Raw genomic sequence first — 15,603 nt, 5'->3', positions numbered from 1 at the left:
ATATCTTTATCGCCACTGTGTTAGACTAAACCCAACAATGCGGAAGCTCTGAAGGGCTGTGTACGCATTCCTGAAGCGTTCTGGCCCCGTGCAGCAGCTCTGTGCTTTTCATGGTGCCTCCATCCCTGGTCACACCGCAGGGCACGGCCCGCGGGCGAATGACAAGGTGCGCGCTGAACGCGGGCCGTGACCGGTCCCTCCCCACTGAGCCCCGCCGAGGACGGGACGAGGGCCGCGGCCCCAAGCTGCAGCAGCTGCCGGGGGCCGGGAGATGGCGGCCGGGCGCCGGGCTGGGGCCGGCGGCGCGCATGCGGCCGGGCGCCGTGCCCCGGAAGGGAAGCGGGCCGCGGGCCGGGCCGGGCGCCATGGCGGGGCCCGCGGGCAGGGGGGGCCGGGCGGGGCGCTCCGTGTCCACCGCCACCCCGCTGCGGCCGGGCCGGGGCCGCCGCCGCTCCCCCGGCGGCAGGTGAGGGGGGGGGGGGTCGGGGGGTCCGCCTGCACCGGCCTCGGGGGGGGGCAGGGGAAGGCGGGCGCGTCCCGGGCCCGGCGTGCGGCGCTCCGCTGGTAGCGGCGGGGTGTCCTGACACCGACCCGTCTGTGTGCCCCCTCGGCGGGTGGCTCCGCCCGAAAGCGCTCGCCGTACCCGGTGGGTTACGGTGGTTTAGCGGTGATGTCTAATCCCGGCTTCGGCCGCGCGTTGTGTGCAGATCGGTAGGCGTGAGCGTGCTGTATAAAGTTTTTAGGGTGTAAGTAACTTGAATGCGATTCACATGAGCCGTCTTCGTGGTTTTAAGCAGTCTGTTAAGAAGCCGCGTTGTGTGTTTTCAGGTTCTTAGCTTTTGCTTTATGTCTGAAAATGATTTAAGACGTTTGGTGAAGCAGAGTATTGCAGCTTGCGCCTACGTGTGCATGGCAATTGCAGTCTGAGTAGTAACGTGTCCATTGTGTGTTTTGAAACATCTTTATTAAAAACTACTGCAGTTACTAAGTATTCATGGCAACCACATTCAAGTGTGCTTTATATGAAATGAACGTTTCTCCTTTGTGTGTTCAGAGGTTTCACACTTAATTCTGTTCAGTGTTCTCTGCCCGATTACGTACCGTGTACAAGACAAGAAACAACCTTCCCGTCCCTTTAGAGCTCTGTTACCCAATCTGAGCTTAAACCGGTATAACCTCCTAAGCTAGTGTCACCAAATGGTTCAATCTCAGATTTTGACAGCGATTGATTATTATTTGAGTATCGAACATATCGATACAAACTTAAATATACAAGTTTTAATGTTTTTTTTTAAACACTTTAAAACTTTGCAGCCTGATTGAGATGTTCACTGTGGTTTTTTTCCAGTATAGATTTGGTATGTTTTCGTTATAGACTTGGTATTTCAGGGCGCTAGCAATGCAGGTCTGCTTGCTGTTGACCTAATGTTCTTAATGATATTCCACTTTTTTTTTCCAGCCTTGCCCTGTACTTTTCATCAAGCAGTGATGATGAATTTGAAATGTGTAAGTAATAGCGCACATTTGTTTTCTAAATGAATGTAAGAAGGTCATATTTTTATCTGCATATAATAAAGTAGTTTTTCAGCATGATTTTCTTCCATCGTGTTAGTCTTACATTGTTTCTGCTACATTGCTCCTGTACAGTGCACTGGTGGTAGCTATGTGCCGTGCTGAGAGCTCTTGAATTTCGTATCTCGGTCTTGGATACACCTTTTGCCTTGCATTGTATGTGAGGCTCTCTCTGTTCTTCTCAGCTATGTTTGCTGTTAACACTTCCAGACAGGACGAAGAGTTTCTTGTTGCTGCAGTTCTGTCTGGTCCCTACTTCCTTCTCAGCCTACCGTGTATCTTTCAGTAAGCATTTTCTCTAAACTGTGTCTGTTCCAAACACATCGGAACTGGTCAGAATTCCCTCATGTCTCTTAACTTCTGTTCTGTTACTCTTAAGCAGTTGGAGGGACGTTTTTGGCGAGGGATGTGTTTTGACATATATTATATTGGATTCTGCAAGGTTCAAAACAGTTGTACTTCTTTCCCATTTCTGATACAGCTAAGGACTGAATACTGAAGGAAAAGTGCTATTGTGAGCTTTGAGGATTCAAGAATTGGAGCTACTTTTAAAAGATTCTTGTGTTTTTTTTTTTTTAAGTCTGGATTAATTTTTTATCAGCTGCAAGTTTTTCCTCAAAAAAAGTGTAACAAAATGGTCATTAGAACTTTGTTCTTAATCTTCTTTTTGATTCAGTTTTATCTAGAATGAAAACTCCCAAACCAGTCTCCAGAAAGGAGCATGCAAGGTGGGTGCTGTAACTAATGACTTCTCAGTCTTTATGTAGTAGCCTTCAAACTAGTAATGTATGTATTAGCTTCAATTAGTATCGTATCTACTATAATGAATACTGAAAAATGATCAGAAATGATCACTATCAGGCTGATAGTGTATGGAAGTGAGTGTGAACGAAGGAACTGGTATGTGTTCGGTCTGTGTATGTTCAGCTCACGTGAAATGCCGTGTTTGGAGGTGTACGTATTCTATTGCCATTTCTATTAGTGGATATAGTTGGCAACACTTATGAGCAACTGGTACGTGTTACGCTAGATTTTTTTTGGAGGTTATTTTTTTAATATGGCAATCTTACTCCTCCATTTTCCTGCTTATGCCTTTGTTTTATTGCTTGTTTTGCAGTTTAAAGGACTTCATCGATGACTCAGATGATTTCTTCTTGGACCGTGAAGTGAGAAAGAGCACAACAAAGAAGGGCAAGGAATCATCCAACAGCAAATGTAAAGCAGATATTCTCTTGGGTCAAAAGCTAGCCTTCACTGCTGACCTCATAAATGCCATCTGCAGACTGCAAAAAGCTAATTAAATTATTTCTGGAGGAATTATCGGGGCGGGGGAGAAGGTAGGGGGAAGCGACATGGACCAGAAAAGTGAACGGTCATCACTGTTAGATCTGACGTGATCTGTTGATCATAGTAGATCACACCTCAGATGTCAGAAGCCTTGTTGGCAAGTGCGTGCTTTATGCTGTAGACTATGTTCCAGTCAGCTAAGGCTGAGTGTTTTTTCAGTTAGCTTTCACTTGTTAATTTCATAAGACTTTAACATTAAATGTTCAGCTATATTCCCACACGTGTGTAGCTTTTCTTACCAGGAATAAAGCTTATGATAGTACATCTTTCAGTGACCGTCCATTCAGTATGACAGTAAATGAGCAGTGTGTAATAAAGAAAGTGCGAAGATGCCTTTCTGTCCTTCGTGTTTCCCTGTCCTGTTTCAAGGAATCGTTTTGTGTTAAGACGAATTTGAATCTCCTAAGTGAAATTACCAAAACTTTAAGCTGTTTCCTTTGAATTACAGCACTTAAGGATCTTCAAACCCCAAAGAAGTTGATGACTCCTGGAAAGGAAAATGCTTGCTCCCCAAAATTTAAGTATCCAGAGGTTTTAAGTGACAGTGAAGATTGCGTCTTTGTGGGAAGTTCGTGGCAAGACTACCGAAATGGGGGAGTGAAAGACTCGAAAGAGAGTCAGAGGTGCATGAAACTCCCGCCTCCACAAAATCTGAAAGAGTCAATTGCCACAGGTAGTCCAGACTTCCTCACTGGAAGGAAAGAAAGAAGTTGTGAAACTAGTACAGAAAATAAAACGCCAGCCATTCCACTACGACCAAGTGCAGGGTTAGAATCAGACAGCTCAGACAGTGAATTTGAATCACTGATAGAACGGGTAAGGAAACGAAGCGTACCCCGAAAACCGCTCTTAAGCACAAGTAAAACTGTCTACCAGCCGAGCACAATAGGTAAGAAATAGTTCTTAGCTAACTTGCAAATTATCTTTTGGAAGCAATGGTAGTGCTAATTACCTAATTCTGTTCACGGGCGTGGCATATGCTTTGGAAGTGCCACCCAGCATTTTGCAGTTTTGGACTCTGCTGCTCCGTCAGCAGAGTGGTAACTTTTATAGTATGTAACAGCAAATTATCTTTCTATCAGTTGTAAAGGCCTTTGTATGTACAAAAAGAGTATGCTGAAATGGAACATAAGACTTTTTTCATCATCTGTTACCTGATTGTTAATGTCTATGCTCCTGATTCTTTGACAGCATCTAATCTTGTGACTTTTTCTGTTGAACTAGAAAACATCAAGCCACCCTGTGAAGGTGCCCAGTCCTCAAAAGGGAACGGAATCAAGACACCAACGTCAAACTCCATTTCACTTCAAGAAACGCCTTCCAGGATAACGGCTTCTGTGAGAATTCCTAGGAATGAGTCAGTCAGTTGCTCAGAATCAGCACAGACAGAGAAAAAGTACGTATTTCTCCATCTTTACTGTGTTGTAGGACCATCATAGGTAGATGAAGAGATGCTAAGTGTTTTGTCTAGGGTCGTGTTCTGATTTTTTTAGTACTTGGAAAGGTCTGCTACCAGTTCAGTAGTTGTTAATGGTTAAGTAGCTGGAAGTCTGGGCTTTCAGTCTCCCATATGACAAGGAGAATATAAGCTTTTCAGAAGAATGTCTTTTTCATTTCTAATAGCTGCCTGTATCCTGCCTCCTAGCCATGTGATGTTTTTTTTCCAGTCACTTTGTAGTTGTTTATACCAACACAAAACATTTAAATGTCATCTTCAAAGCTGATGCTTTGTCACAAATGCAGGAGTGACCATCCTAGCGGAATATTTACTTTCCCTGAATGAATAGCTTTTCTTAGGATTCCCAGAGTATCTTTGGATACGTTTCTGAAAAGATACTTTTATTGTGGGTGGTGATGTTAGGGCTGTTCATCTATTAATGAAGTTTTGCTTTGACGGTGGCTCATTGTGTAATGAAGTTGTGAGCCTCATAAGCTAGTTTTCTGAATCCATGAATAACTGTAGGGCTATTGCAATAGTTCTGTCCTTCGCACCCCTGACGAGGCAAGGAGGCAGTATAAGCATGTGGACCTCAGTGGCCTCGTGAGGCCAAGGTAGTGAAAATAGTCAGGAGGGGTTTATGCCAATGGCAGCATCCCGGAGATCTTTATTGGCTATAAAGTGACCGTTATGTTTCAATGAGTTATCTGAACTTCAGTAAACTGCTTTATGTCTTTTCTTGTAGGCTTACCGTGTGCTCGGTGCCTGGCTGTTTCTTGCAAGATCTCTCAAATCCAGCTTCCAAGTATGTGAAGTATTTTAAGAAAAGTAAAGAGGAGCTGACACAGAAGCTCTACTCTCTCTATAATAGCACCATCTTTGAGCAGAAGGTAGGCTTTAAAAACAAAACAAAACAAAACCCTCAAACACAAAGCAACTTACATTTTTACAGTTATAAAAACCTAGTTAATATGTTGCTCCTCACTTTTTGATGTTTTTGCCTCTTTATTTTCTTCAGTTAGTAGAAGTTACATGTTATAATAATGGTTTCTGTTTCTGGTAGCTCAAGCGACTTCTTTGAAAGGGATTTTTCACCACTGTGATGCAGCAGTTTTCAGCTTGGCTTGCTTTCCCAGCTGTAATGCTGTACCATCCTTAAGTGAGCAGTTTGGATGGTGTCCAGCAGAGTCCTTGATGAGATTAAACTGCTACATGAGGTTGCCTTGGATCAGTTTCATCTTTGAAGAGGTGACTGATAGTTATCCTCGTGTATTTTCTAGCACCTGCATGGTCATGAACTCAGCAAGCCGTGAGTGTTTCTGTAGCTGCCTGTGCAGTGGCAGGCCTCAGCAAAGGCAGCTATGGTTTTCTGCCGCTGAAAGAAGCTCAAGGCTGTTTACCATCACTGCTCAGCCAGCCCTTATGGAAGCAGCATGTGCTAGCAGACTGCAGCATTGCCACAAGCTGCTTGCGGTAGCACAAGCAGATCTGCTGGCTGTCGTATCTGGTCTGGTTGTTGTGTTCCCAGTTTCTTGTCACGTACTTGCAAGTAGTTTAGGAGCTTAGCTGGGTTGCTGCAATCTGCTCATAAAAAGTAATGTGAGCTGGAAACATGTCCACAGCAGACAACGCTTCACTTGGCTCAAACTGCTTTAGAACTGTGGCCTTTTTTTTTTTTTTTTGTTCTTGTGTAACCTTGTTCTAACAGTTCACAGCCACCAAAGGGGGGGTAATGCTGTTTCCTGTTCGCAGCTGCAAAAGGCAAGTGGTGGGGAATGTACGTTGGGGATCAGGGAGCTGAAGGGTAAAAGCACTTCCCTTTGGTGTCAGGAGCTGTAGCCTCATGCTTAGTCATGCTGCGTGCAGTCTTCATGCGTTCCTATTGCATGTTTCTGTCTGCCATTCCTGAACAGATTAAGAAGCTGCATATCCTTTTAATAACAGTTTCAGATGAACTTTAGCTTTAATTTGTGTTTCAAATTGAAAATTCAATTTCAGAGAGCCACTGTCACGATCTTTGCATCTTCTGGGATGCCGGAGGCCCTCCTCTTGTGAGAAACATCCATGAAAGGCAGGGTGCTGCCCTCAGTAATTCCAACAGAACTTCCTTCAGGAAGGAGAGCCTCTCTATCTGAGGAAAATGTTGTTGAGCTGACCAAGGACAGGCTAAGGTCATGATTTCACATAAAGCTGAGCTGAACAGGCTGAAAGATCATGCAGTCTGGTGCTTCAGCCCTGTACATGTGCTGGCACTTAATATACCGCTGGAACAATTACTTAAACTCGTTCAACTAATTCAAATGACATAAAACTGGCAGAAGAACAAAAGGCAACTGAGATGTGATGAAGGCTTATAAAATCAGGAGCAGCACAGAGAATAAGCAGAAGGTGATTATTCATCCTCTCACGATGTGAAGGTACATTAAGCAAAAATGGCAAATTGCAAGTTCAGAACAATCAAAAGCAGATGGTACTTGACATGTAAACGATTAAGCTGTAGAACTTCTGATCAGAGACTATTGTGGATGCTAGAAATTTAAATGCATTTAAAAAGGCAATAAAAAAAACTGGGAAGCTATTTTATGCAAAGAAGTCACCTCTGTCTCAGCGAGGCATTGTCTTGCAAATGGCTAGCAGTTGGGAAGAGTATTTTGAAGAGGCAGTTCTGTTGTGTTCCTCACCTGTCCTTGTATTTCCTCTCAAGCAGCACTGTTAGCTACTGTTGGAGGCAGAACAGAGGACCTGAGGGACTCTTTGTCTCATCCTGCATTGTGAAACGCCATGTGTTGGTTGTAGAAATACAGGGGTTGGGAGTAAGAAGCCCTGGAGAGGATTTTCTGGTGATGGCAATGTTAAAGGCACAAATAGAGACATAGGGTACTGACTGCAGTACCTACCAGGGAAGCCAGAAGGCCCGAGGAACACAAGGGAGAGACAGGAGAGGGTAGATTACGTGTACGGTTTTGTTTTTCAGTTACCAGAGAATATGGTAATAATCTGGAACAAGAAAATGAGAAAAACAGCAGGATACTGTGTAACTGGGCAAACAAAAGGTCCTGAAGCACAGCGTTATGCTCGAATAGAGCTTTCTGAGAAAGTCTGTGATTCTGCAGGTAGGTACAAGAACATCTGTGTTGATTCTTCTATGAGAAAGCATGTTCCAGAGGTTAAAAGCTTGGAGTGGAGGAGTAAGAGATTTGGGGCTGGGTCCTGCTCTGAAATTTCACATTACCTTAAACAAATAAATCCATTGATTATAGCACCTGTCCTCACAACCCTTCTAAGAGGCTGGGCAAATTTCACAAGATGTGAGAACAAAGGTCTATTCGTGTCAACCTCGTTATTTTGTTTACATTACTGATTTGAAGACATCTTATAAGACATCTTATATTTCAGAGAGAGCTTATTCTGGGTTTATTCTTGTTAACTACTCCTGGCAGCTACTAGATGACATCTGTCTGCAAATTAAACATCAAAAAGCTGCTGTGTAGGGCCCTGGTGTGCCTGCAGTTTTTCCATACCAAATCTAGTTTTGGTCTTTTTCATCGGGGGGTTGGGGGTAGATAAGAAAGGCAGCGTCAGAGGTGTGAAGCAGCGAGCTAAGGGTGGGGGTTGGTGCTTCCCCATATGTGTTTGACCTTAATGTCTTTTGTTTGTTTTGCCCGCAGATCGTCTTCGAGACACGCTAATTCATGAGGTTTGCCATGCAGCCACCTGGCTGATCAATGGTGTTCGCGATGGGCATGGGCGATTCTGGAGATACTATGCCAGAAAATCAGCTATGATTCATCCAGAGCTGCCAATGGTAACACGATGCCACAACTATGAGATTAAATACAAATTCATCTATGAGTGTGTTCTGTGCAAAACCACGTGAGTAATGTTTTGATCTTGTACATTATTATGTATTAACTTTCATCTCTAATTTGTCAGTTTCCTGTCTCTGTAAGTTAGGGGGCTCTTAAACTGTGTTAATATTGAGTGAACTTGGAATTTTTTTTTCCAGTTACCCCAATCTCATGATCAACACTGATCCTATTACAAGCTTTGTGGTAGAGGATGGCACCTCCCAGTTATGTTTGTTATTATTTATAAATTTATTTATATTATTATTAGTGGTAGTTTTTCCCCTTGTAACAAGGGGGTAAGTGCATGCTCTGAAAACATCAAAGGAATTTCTTTCTCAGGATCATCTGTGCTGCTTCCAGGAACATTAGAGGTTAAAAAAAATCACATATGACAGTCTTCCTGAAGTATTTACATTGGCTATGTAATGCATTAATTGCTTAGATGCAACAGAGCACTGAAAATATGATGCCTTTGAGGAGAAACTCCAAGGTGAGTTGACTCATGGGCTGTGGAGGTGCGTTTAAATGGTGTAGCACTTCATACTACCAGGCTGAAAGTAAGAGACAGAGGAAGGAGCTAAGCTAAAAAGTGGAGAAAGTTCTAGGGTAGAGAAATGCTTAATATAGATTTGATCATTTCACTCTGTGAAGGACGTAGTCTGTTTCCAGTTCTGTAATGCTAGCTTAAAACTCTGACCTAGGGGGCTGGCAGAAAGGGAGCCCTTTCCCAAAAGTACTGACCACCACAAGTGTGAAATTAAAGAAATTATTTCTCCATTTCAGGATTGGACGTCATTCCAAGTCTCTGGACACAGAACGCTTCGTGTGTGCACTCTGCGGGGGGCGGCTGGTCCTGAGTCAGCCCGCCCAGAAGGACGGCACTCCTGCTAGGACACATCTCACACCCTTTGCAAAGTATGTGAAAGAAAACTATGGACTCACTAAAAGAGAGCAGCATGGGTTGAGCCACGCAGAAGTTATGCGGAAACTCAGTGCTGATTTTGCCTTAAAAACTAGGCTTGAAGATTCCTTGTAATGGCTTGATGCACTTTGTTTCTTGATGCCATTCAACATTGGTATGTAGCGGTAAAGTAGGTGGGCCTAACATGGAATCTGTGAGAAGGTGTTTTGGAGGATTCCAGACAATTTTAATGCTTTAGTTTTAATAAGGAAGACCCTAAGGGCTAAGTGAGCAAAAGTAATGATGATGATAGAAGGGCTGTGGCAAATCAGTCAGCCAGGGTATCCCTCTTAGAAGATGCAGTTCTAGACCCTTCCTGGGATTAGGCTTGCTGTGTCTGGAGTTTTCTGATCTGTATTTACACGCAGTGCTTTGTAGCATGTGTTCAGTGACTCCAGTGAACTATTAATTTACTGTTCCTTCTGAGGAGCTGATCTGCTCAGTACATCCTTCTGTGTGTGCTACGTGTACGTCTGTCTGGGACTGCCAGCTCTGAGAAAAATCCAGGCACGTGAGCAAAGTCCTCTGATTCTGTCTGGATCACTTCCAGACAGGCAAAGAGGCAGACCTAAGGAAGGACCTCGGTACAGATTCAGGCATTCCTCAAGTGATCCCTGACTGTTTTTCTTAAAGTGGTAGGTAAATAGTGCCTCAAATCTGTTATAGTGAGTTTTTGCAAAGCTCTCTGGCTCCTAGTGAGATCAGAGTTCTTCCTGATTAATTTTTGACTGCAGTTGTGCTTCTGTCGCTGAGATTTCATTGAAGCTACAATAGATGCAAAAGGACAGGTAGAAAAAATGAACTTCTATCACTTTTTTGGACCACAGAATGACAAGATCTAGTCTGATGTATTTTTTTCATGTGGAACGTGATTCAATGCATGTTTGACTGCTGTGAACAAGTTTGCTCAGGTGCTTATTACATTTTGAATAATCAATAAATATTTTTTATACCAATTGTCATAACAAAACACAGGCGGTTGTGTTGCAATTTAATCACGGCTGTGTACCTTCGGTACGTGAAGGCTTCTGATTTCTTCTTTTTGTGAGTTTCACACACAGTGGGTCACCCTGCGGGTCTGCCTGCCTCTTGTGAGGTTCAGTCCTGGCTGCCAGGAAGGCTGCAGGGTCCGTTTTGTAAGGAATCTCAGTGCTGAATATGCAACAGCACCACATGAAATAAAAGTGTCCATAAAGTGCAGGTATTGATACTTAATTTAGTATAGCATCCATTTCATTTCTACTCCAAGTAGTTCTTACTTTGGAATTTTTTATTTGGTTTGAAGTACACTGAGCACAGACCCTATGTCAAAGCTCTTCCAGGTCTCTCTCCAGGTTTCCCTCCCACCTCTTACCTGCCTGGGTGGATAACCAGTAATCCAGAACATTATTAGATACAAGATCACGGTCAACTGAAGCTACTGAAAGGCAGAAGTTGGCAGCATCAGATACGACTGTGGGGACACTAACTCCTTCCCCCTCTAATCCTCCTGTTCTAGGCTCCTGGAATACAAGTAAAGCAAAAAGCCTTCTGTCAAAATATAGGGGAGGGGGGGGAAACAACCCGTTCCCTGGGTGTACACCCTCCAGAACTGAAGTCTCTTCTACCAAGAGATGCTGCCTAACCCCAACACTGAGCTAGAATTACACTGCATCATGCAGCACTTAAAGATCCCTGCTTCCCGTTAAGCTGGGGCAGACAGGAGCCTTTATCCCACAGCAGTGCTCTCTGCTGCGTGGGGCAAGACAGGAAGCACAGCCTAATATCTTCATGGGAAGGCAGTGTGGGGCCGCCCTTCAGCCACAGGTAGGTCCTGTAGAGTTTTTTTAAAGTCTTTTCTGAAGGGTCTGCGTTTCCTCCTTCACTCTAAAGCAGCGAGTTCCTCCAGGAGCCGCTCCTTCTCCTGCTGCAGCTCCTGCACCCGCTGCTTGTTCTGCTCCAGCCTGTCCTCCAGCCACTGCAGGAGGGGCCCGCTGATGGCGGACATCTGGCTGCAGAGGTTCTTTGTGAACACTGCAAAGAACAAGAACACATGTCAGTGCACACGCAGGACTGTGTGCTACAACAAGCACAAGGGGGTATGGGTATGGTCTAGGGAACAGAAAGAGGCTTAGGATTCACCCAAGCTCACTGGCAAGAGCTAAGAGGCCGTATGCTTCCTGTAAGTTACGTGCAGGAGGAGATACAAGCACGCATGGATCAGACACACTACTTGAAGACTCACCACAACTACATACACATACCCCTTGCTGTTCTAGCAGGAAAAAAAAAATTACTGCAATTTTAACGGATTGTTTGAGGGTTCTTAAGGAATCCACAAGGACAGAATGGCATTTATAAACCCCAGGATTAAGTTATTTTACAACCCTTGGTATTTTGCTTTGAAGTATTACACAGTCTAGCAGAGGAAAAGCAATGCAACAGGGAATCCTCTTAGTTACACAGCATCTGTGGTTGAAACTGAGCTGCCCAGCAAATAAAAAACAAGTTGGTGCTTTTATGGTTATTTCCAACTGCTCTTCATAGCAAAGGCAGCGCTGAGCGCACAAGGGCTGTTACACAACTGTGGCCTACTGTCCCCTGAAAGCAGCGCCATCCAACCGCTGCTCAGGGCTCCAGTGTCCCAGCTCCCAGAAGCGCATCCTGCACTTGAATAAAGAAGGGCTGAATCCTTACCTGAGCCATTGTGAATCTTGGTCACGGAGTCCAGGTGGGTTAGGCTAAAAGAACAACCAAAGCAAATGAGTGACAAAGCAGCGAATGGCTTATCAGGCCCATCCAGGCTGTAGAACTAGCTACCCACAGCTGACAGCACAGGTACTTCTAAACCTCATCGTTTGGTAGAAGCCCCGTCCCTTCACAAGGCTAACAGACCTTACTGCACAGAAACAGCACTCTGTGGGGAGCACCAGGGACAGGAGAAAGACAAAACTGACATTTAATCCCATTTCTGACCTCTCCGCACTCTCACCCTGGTTAAGCACTAGTTACTCACACACAGACACATCAGTGAAGCACCACCACTCGCTCACACGTGCTTTAGCTCTCTCACTGCATCAGAGGAGTTGTTCCCTTAGCTCACGTGCAAGTCACACGCAGGAGTACAAGGTCAGGAGCACCTGAACTCCGTAACATCTAACACGTGTTCCCTCAGCTCTCCTACAGAGGCACACAAGGTGCTGAGGCTTCTCATTTCTGTACCCCTGCTGAGGCACTTGAGGCACGGCAATAGCAGAACGCGTCAGCGAAGAGCCTCGCAGAGGGCTGCAGCCCCCGTGTTCTCACCTGTGAATCCTCCTGTAGGCATCTTGCTCCTCTTGACACAGGATCTTGGGCAGCTCGACAGCTGACTCCAGACACACCTTCCCAATGGTTTCATGCGGGACAACGTGAATAGGAATCTCAATCCTTTCGTATCTAAAAGGGTATCAGACAATTAACTGCAGAGCGGCAGAGAAGGAATAATAATAATAATCCTTTAGAAAACCTACAATGGGCTGCCTAGCTCATGGGCTCACTGCAGGTTTACTTCTGAGAATGTGCCAGAATTGACAGAAAAGGGAAGCCTTTACAGCCACACTCTTACTTCAAATTCTAATGATAAAAACACTACAGCAGCTGGAGGGCCAATACGCTGCACAGCACGTGTACTGTTGGCAGAGGCCTGACCCCATGCAACCTTGGAGCTTTGAATTCTAGAGCTGAAAGTGAAAGGGTGGGCCTTCACACGACAGAGTACAGCACAGACTCATACGCAAACTACAATGTTCTACATCAGATTTTAAGTTAAATTACTAAATTATCTCAGCTAAATCAGTTGAATTCAGATTCTCTTCAAGCAGCCTGCATTAGCAGAGAGAAGGAGACCTTGTTCAGGCATCTCTGTACCTATTTGTTGCTCACCGTGAACCCAGAAACCACTTATCCGAGACAATCCAGAAAGGAGAAATGAAATGAAATCCAAACTAAACATAATATTCCTCTGTTGTACTCACTCCGAGCTCTTCTGGGCCTGAATGGACTGGAAACAGGTGTAGAGAATCCTGCCTGTCTAAGAGAGTCAGCAGGAAGTCAGACTGCGAGTACCAAAACATCACCTAGAACCCCCAAAATCCTTCAGGGAGCACAGCATGCGTTCACACAGCATTTAACAGTTCGCAGAAGTACACACTTCACACTTGGATTGGTCTGCTGGAACCGTTTGCGAGCATTGACAGACCCATTAAGCATGAAAAAAAAGTATCTTAGACCAGGGCTACTAGGAAAGCCTGGCCAAGACACGGTGATCAGCTCATCCCGTGCTGCGGCAGCGTCTCGGGAGGCTGCACTACGCTGCTCCTGCTGGCCTGAAGGGCACTCGGACATCTCGGCGCGCACACGCACTGCGGCCATCCGATGCGGCCCCAGAGCCCTGACACCAGCACGGCTGCTGGCCAGAGAGCCGCCCCCTGGATCAGCACACAATAATTAACGCCCCCTGGATCAGCACACAATAATTAACGACACGTTCCTTTGTCATCAGGATTACGATCCAAACGCTGCCACTCAGCCCCGCTTTGAGTGTGCTCCAAGCAGAGCTCGGCCCTTGCTGCAGGCTGCGTCAGAGGGCAAGCGCAGGATTTCAGCTTTGCCCTGGGGCTGACGTTTCTCCTGAGCGCTTGGAGGGTTTATTGCCATTTTCAGGTTGCCTACCTTTGTGTTTTTGTCTTCAATGAAGCAGGAGAAGATGAGCCCTACGAAGCCCTGGTCCATCATCTGATACATGGCTTGTGTGCGGACATCTACAAAGAAATAAGACCACGAGAACTGCACTGGTCACCTGAAGGACTGGAAAAAGACTTTCCAGCTTCTGAAGGGTGACCCTGCAGTTTGTAACAGCCCCGTGCTTTATCTTGAAGTACTTACTCGAGGATATTAAGTAAAAATGTCGATCCCCTTTAAAAATAGTTAAATGCAAGTCTTAAAAACATGAGATGAGTTAATGAAACAAGGAAGGATCATAGCATCAGCCCGGTGCTGCACACCAGCCATACAACCGCAGCGTCCAACAGGTGTAAGATCCATGCTTCTTTCCAAAAAGCGTTAGTTTTTGCATTAACACTTGGAGATGTCAAGAACAACTACAGCAGGACTGGGATTCCCACAGCTTTTTGCTGTTACCCAACCCCAGGTCCAGCTCTGCTGTCTGGAAGAACAGCGGCACCAGCACCAGCTGGGGGCACCACTGGCACCACTGGGCACCACTCTGGGGCTGCTGGGGCTCGGGCAGCTCGAGTACCAGAGCACAACCCCCGTGCTCTGGACATTTGGGAAACCAAACATCGATAGCTGGGTTGTGCAGCTCTTAAAGCCCACTATTAAGAAAGATAATTAGCCAGCTGTGAGCTTTCACACAGAACCGAGACCGAAGACCGCTCTTACCGACGTGTGAGGGCCAGACGGTGATGTGAGGGTGGGAGTGGTACCAGCCCACCACTCTCATGGGGCGCCCCGTCATCTCAGCCAACCTGTGTGTGCGTCAAGGTGCTTTCCAAAGCAACAGAGCGGAGGGAAGAAAAACTTTGTACACGAAAACCAGCAAGCACGACGCACAGGTTAAAAGCTTCTCACGGGCCGACCCAACGTCAGATTCCCACAGAGGGGTGACGAGGCGCAAGAAACTGATGGAAGCCTCTTCCCCCAGCACTACCAGGATATTGTCGTTGCAGAAGCAAAGCGAATTTTGTCTGCACGCGGCAGCGGGGGACGGGTCAGAAAGCTGCCCAAGATGACGCAGGGAAGCGGCCCTCCAGCGCACCGCCCGGGCACAGAGCCTCGTGAGCTCGCCGTCCCTACTACGGGCTCCTCGCCGGGCAGAGCCCACCCCACGGCCCCGCTCCCCCTGTGACCGACAGAGGAGACGCAGCACGGCCCGGCCCGGCCCAGGCAGGGGGCAGCCCTGAGGGGTGCCCAGAAGAGGCGGGCGGGGCCGGGCCCGCCGCCATCCAAGGATATCTCCGCCTCGGTGGAGGCGGCCGAGAGCTGCTCGGGCGAGATCTCGACGCGGTCCTTCCTCTTGTCGGAGCGCCGCAGGATGATGACGGAGTGCACGTGCACGACGCGGCCGGCGTCCACCTGCGGGGTGCGGCGGGGGGGGGGGGGGCACGGCGCTGGCTGCCCGCTCCGTTGCCTCGCCCCGCGCCCCGTTAGCCCTCGCCCCTGCTCCCCGCCCCGCCCCGCGGTACCTGCCCGATGCAGAGCCCCATCACCTCCTCCTTCTCGGTGCTCAGCGCGTGGTTCAGGCACACCAGGAACGCGTCGGCCTCCAGGTGCACCGCCTGCACCGCCATCTTGTCTCCTCACCCCCCCCCCCCCACGCCGGAAGTAACCGGCGCGGAGCCAATCGCTGCTCGGCTCGCCGCCTCCGCCGGCCAATCGGCGCGGGCGGTTTCCGGGCG

General features: G+C 46.8%; 2 protein-coding genes across 2 annotated transcripts; one reads left to right on the top strand and one right to left on the bottom strand.

Annotated features, from left to right (window-relative positions):
* Positions 1–143: 143 nt before the first annotated feature.
* Positions 144–10,718, top strand: GCNA (germ cell nuclear acidic peptidase). The gene is made up of 10 exons (XM_048076868.2): positions 144–466; positions 1,460–1,506; positions 2,249–2,300; positions 2,690–2,787; positions 3,368–3,808; positions 4,144–4,315; positions 5,103–5,247; positions 7,332–7,470; positions 8,026–8,230; positions 8,989–10,718. Exons 1-10 carry the CDS (start codon positions 159–161, stop codon positions 9,239–9,241), a joined length of 1,860 nt encoding a protein of 619 aa, XP_047932825.2. The 5' UTR covers positions 144–158; the 3' UTR covers positions 9,242–10,718.
* BRCC3 (BRCA1/BRCA2-containing complex subunit 3) lies at positions 10,398–15,549 on the bottom strand. The gene is made up of 8 exons (XM_067004786.1): positions 15,391–15,549; positions 15,161–15,280; positions 14,588–14,675; positions 13,859–13,947; positions 13,162–13,217; positions 12,452–12,583; positions 11,843–11,886; positions 10,398–11,179 (listed from the first exon to the last, which is right to left on the bottom strand). Exons 1-8 carry the CDS (start codon positions 15,493–15,495, stop codon positions 11,028–11,030), a joined length of 786 nt encoding a protein of 261 aa, XP_066860887.1. The 5' UTR covers positions 15,496–15,549; the 3' UTR covers positions 10,398–11,027.
* Between the last annotated feature and the right edge of the window lie 54 nt (positions 15,550–15,603).

The sequence above is a fragment of the Anser cygnoides genome, chromosome 13 (assembly GCF_040182565.1).
Source record: "Anser cygnoides isolate HZ-2024a breed goose chromosome 13, Taihu_goose_T2T_genome, whole genome shotgun sequence".
In the NCBI taxonomy this organism is placed as follows: Eukaryota; Metazoa; Chordata; class Aves; order Anseriformes; family Anatidae; genus Anser; species Anser cygnoides.
This window is presented reverse-complemented; position numbering and strand designations above follow the sequence as displayed.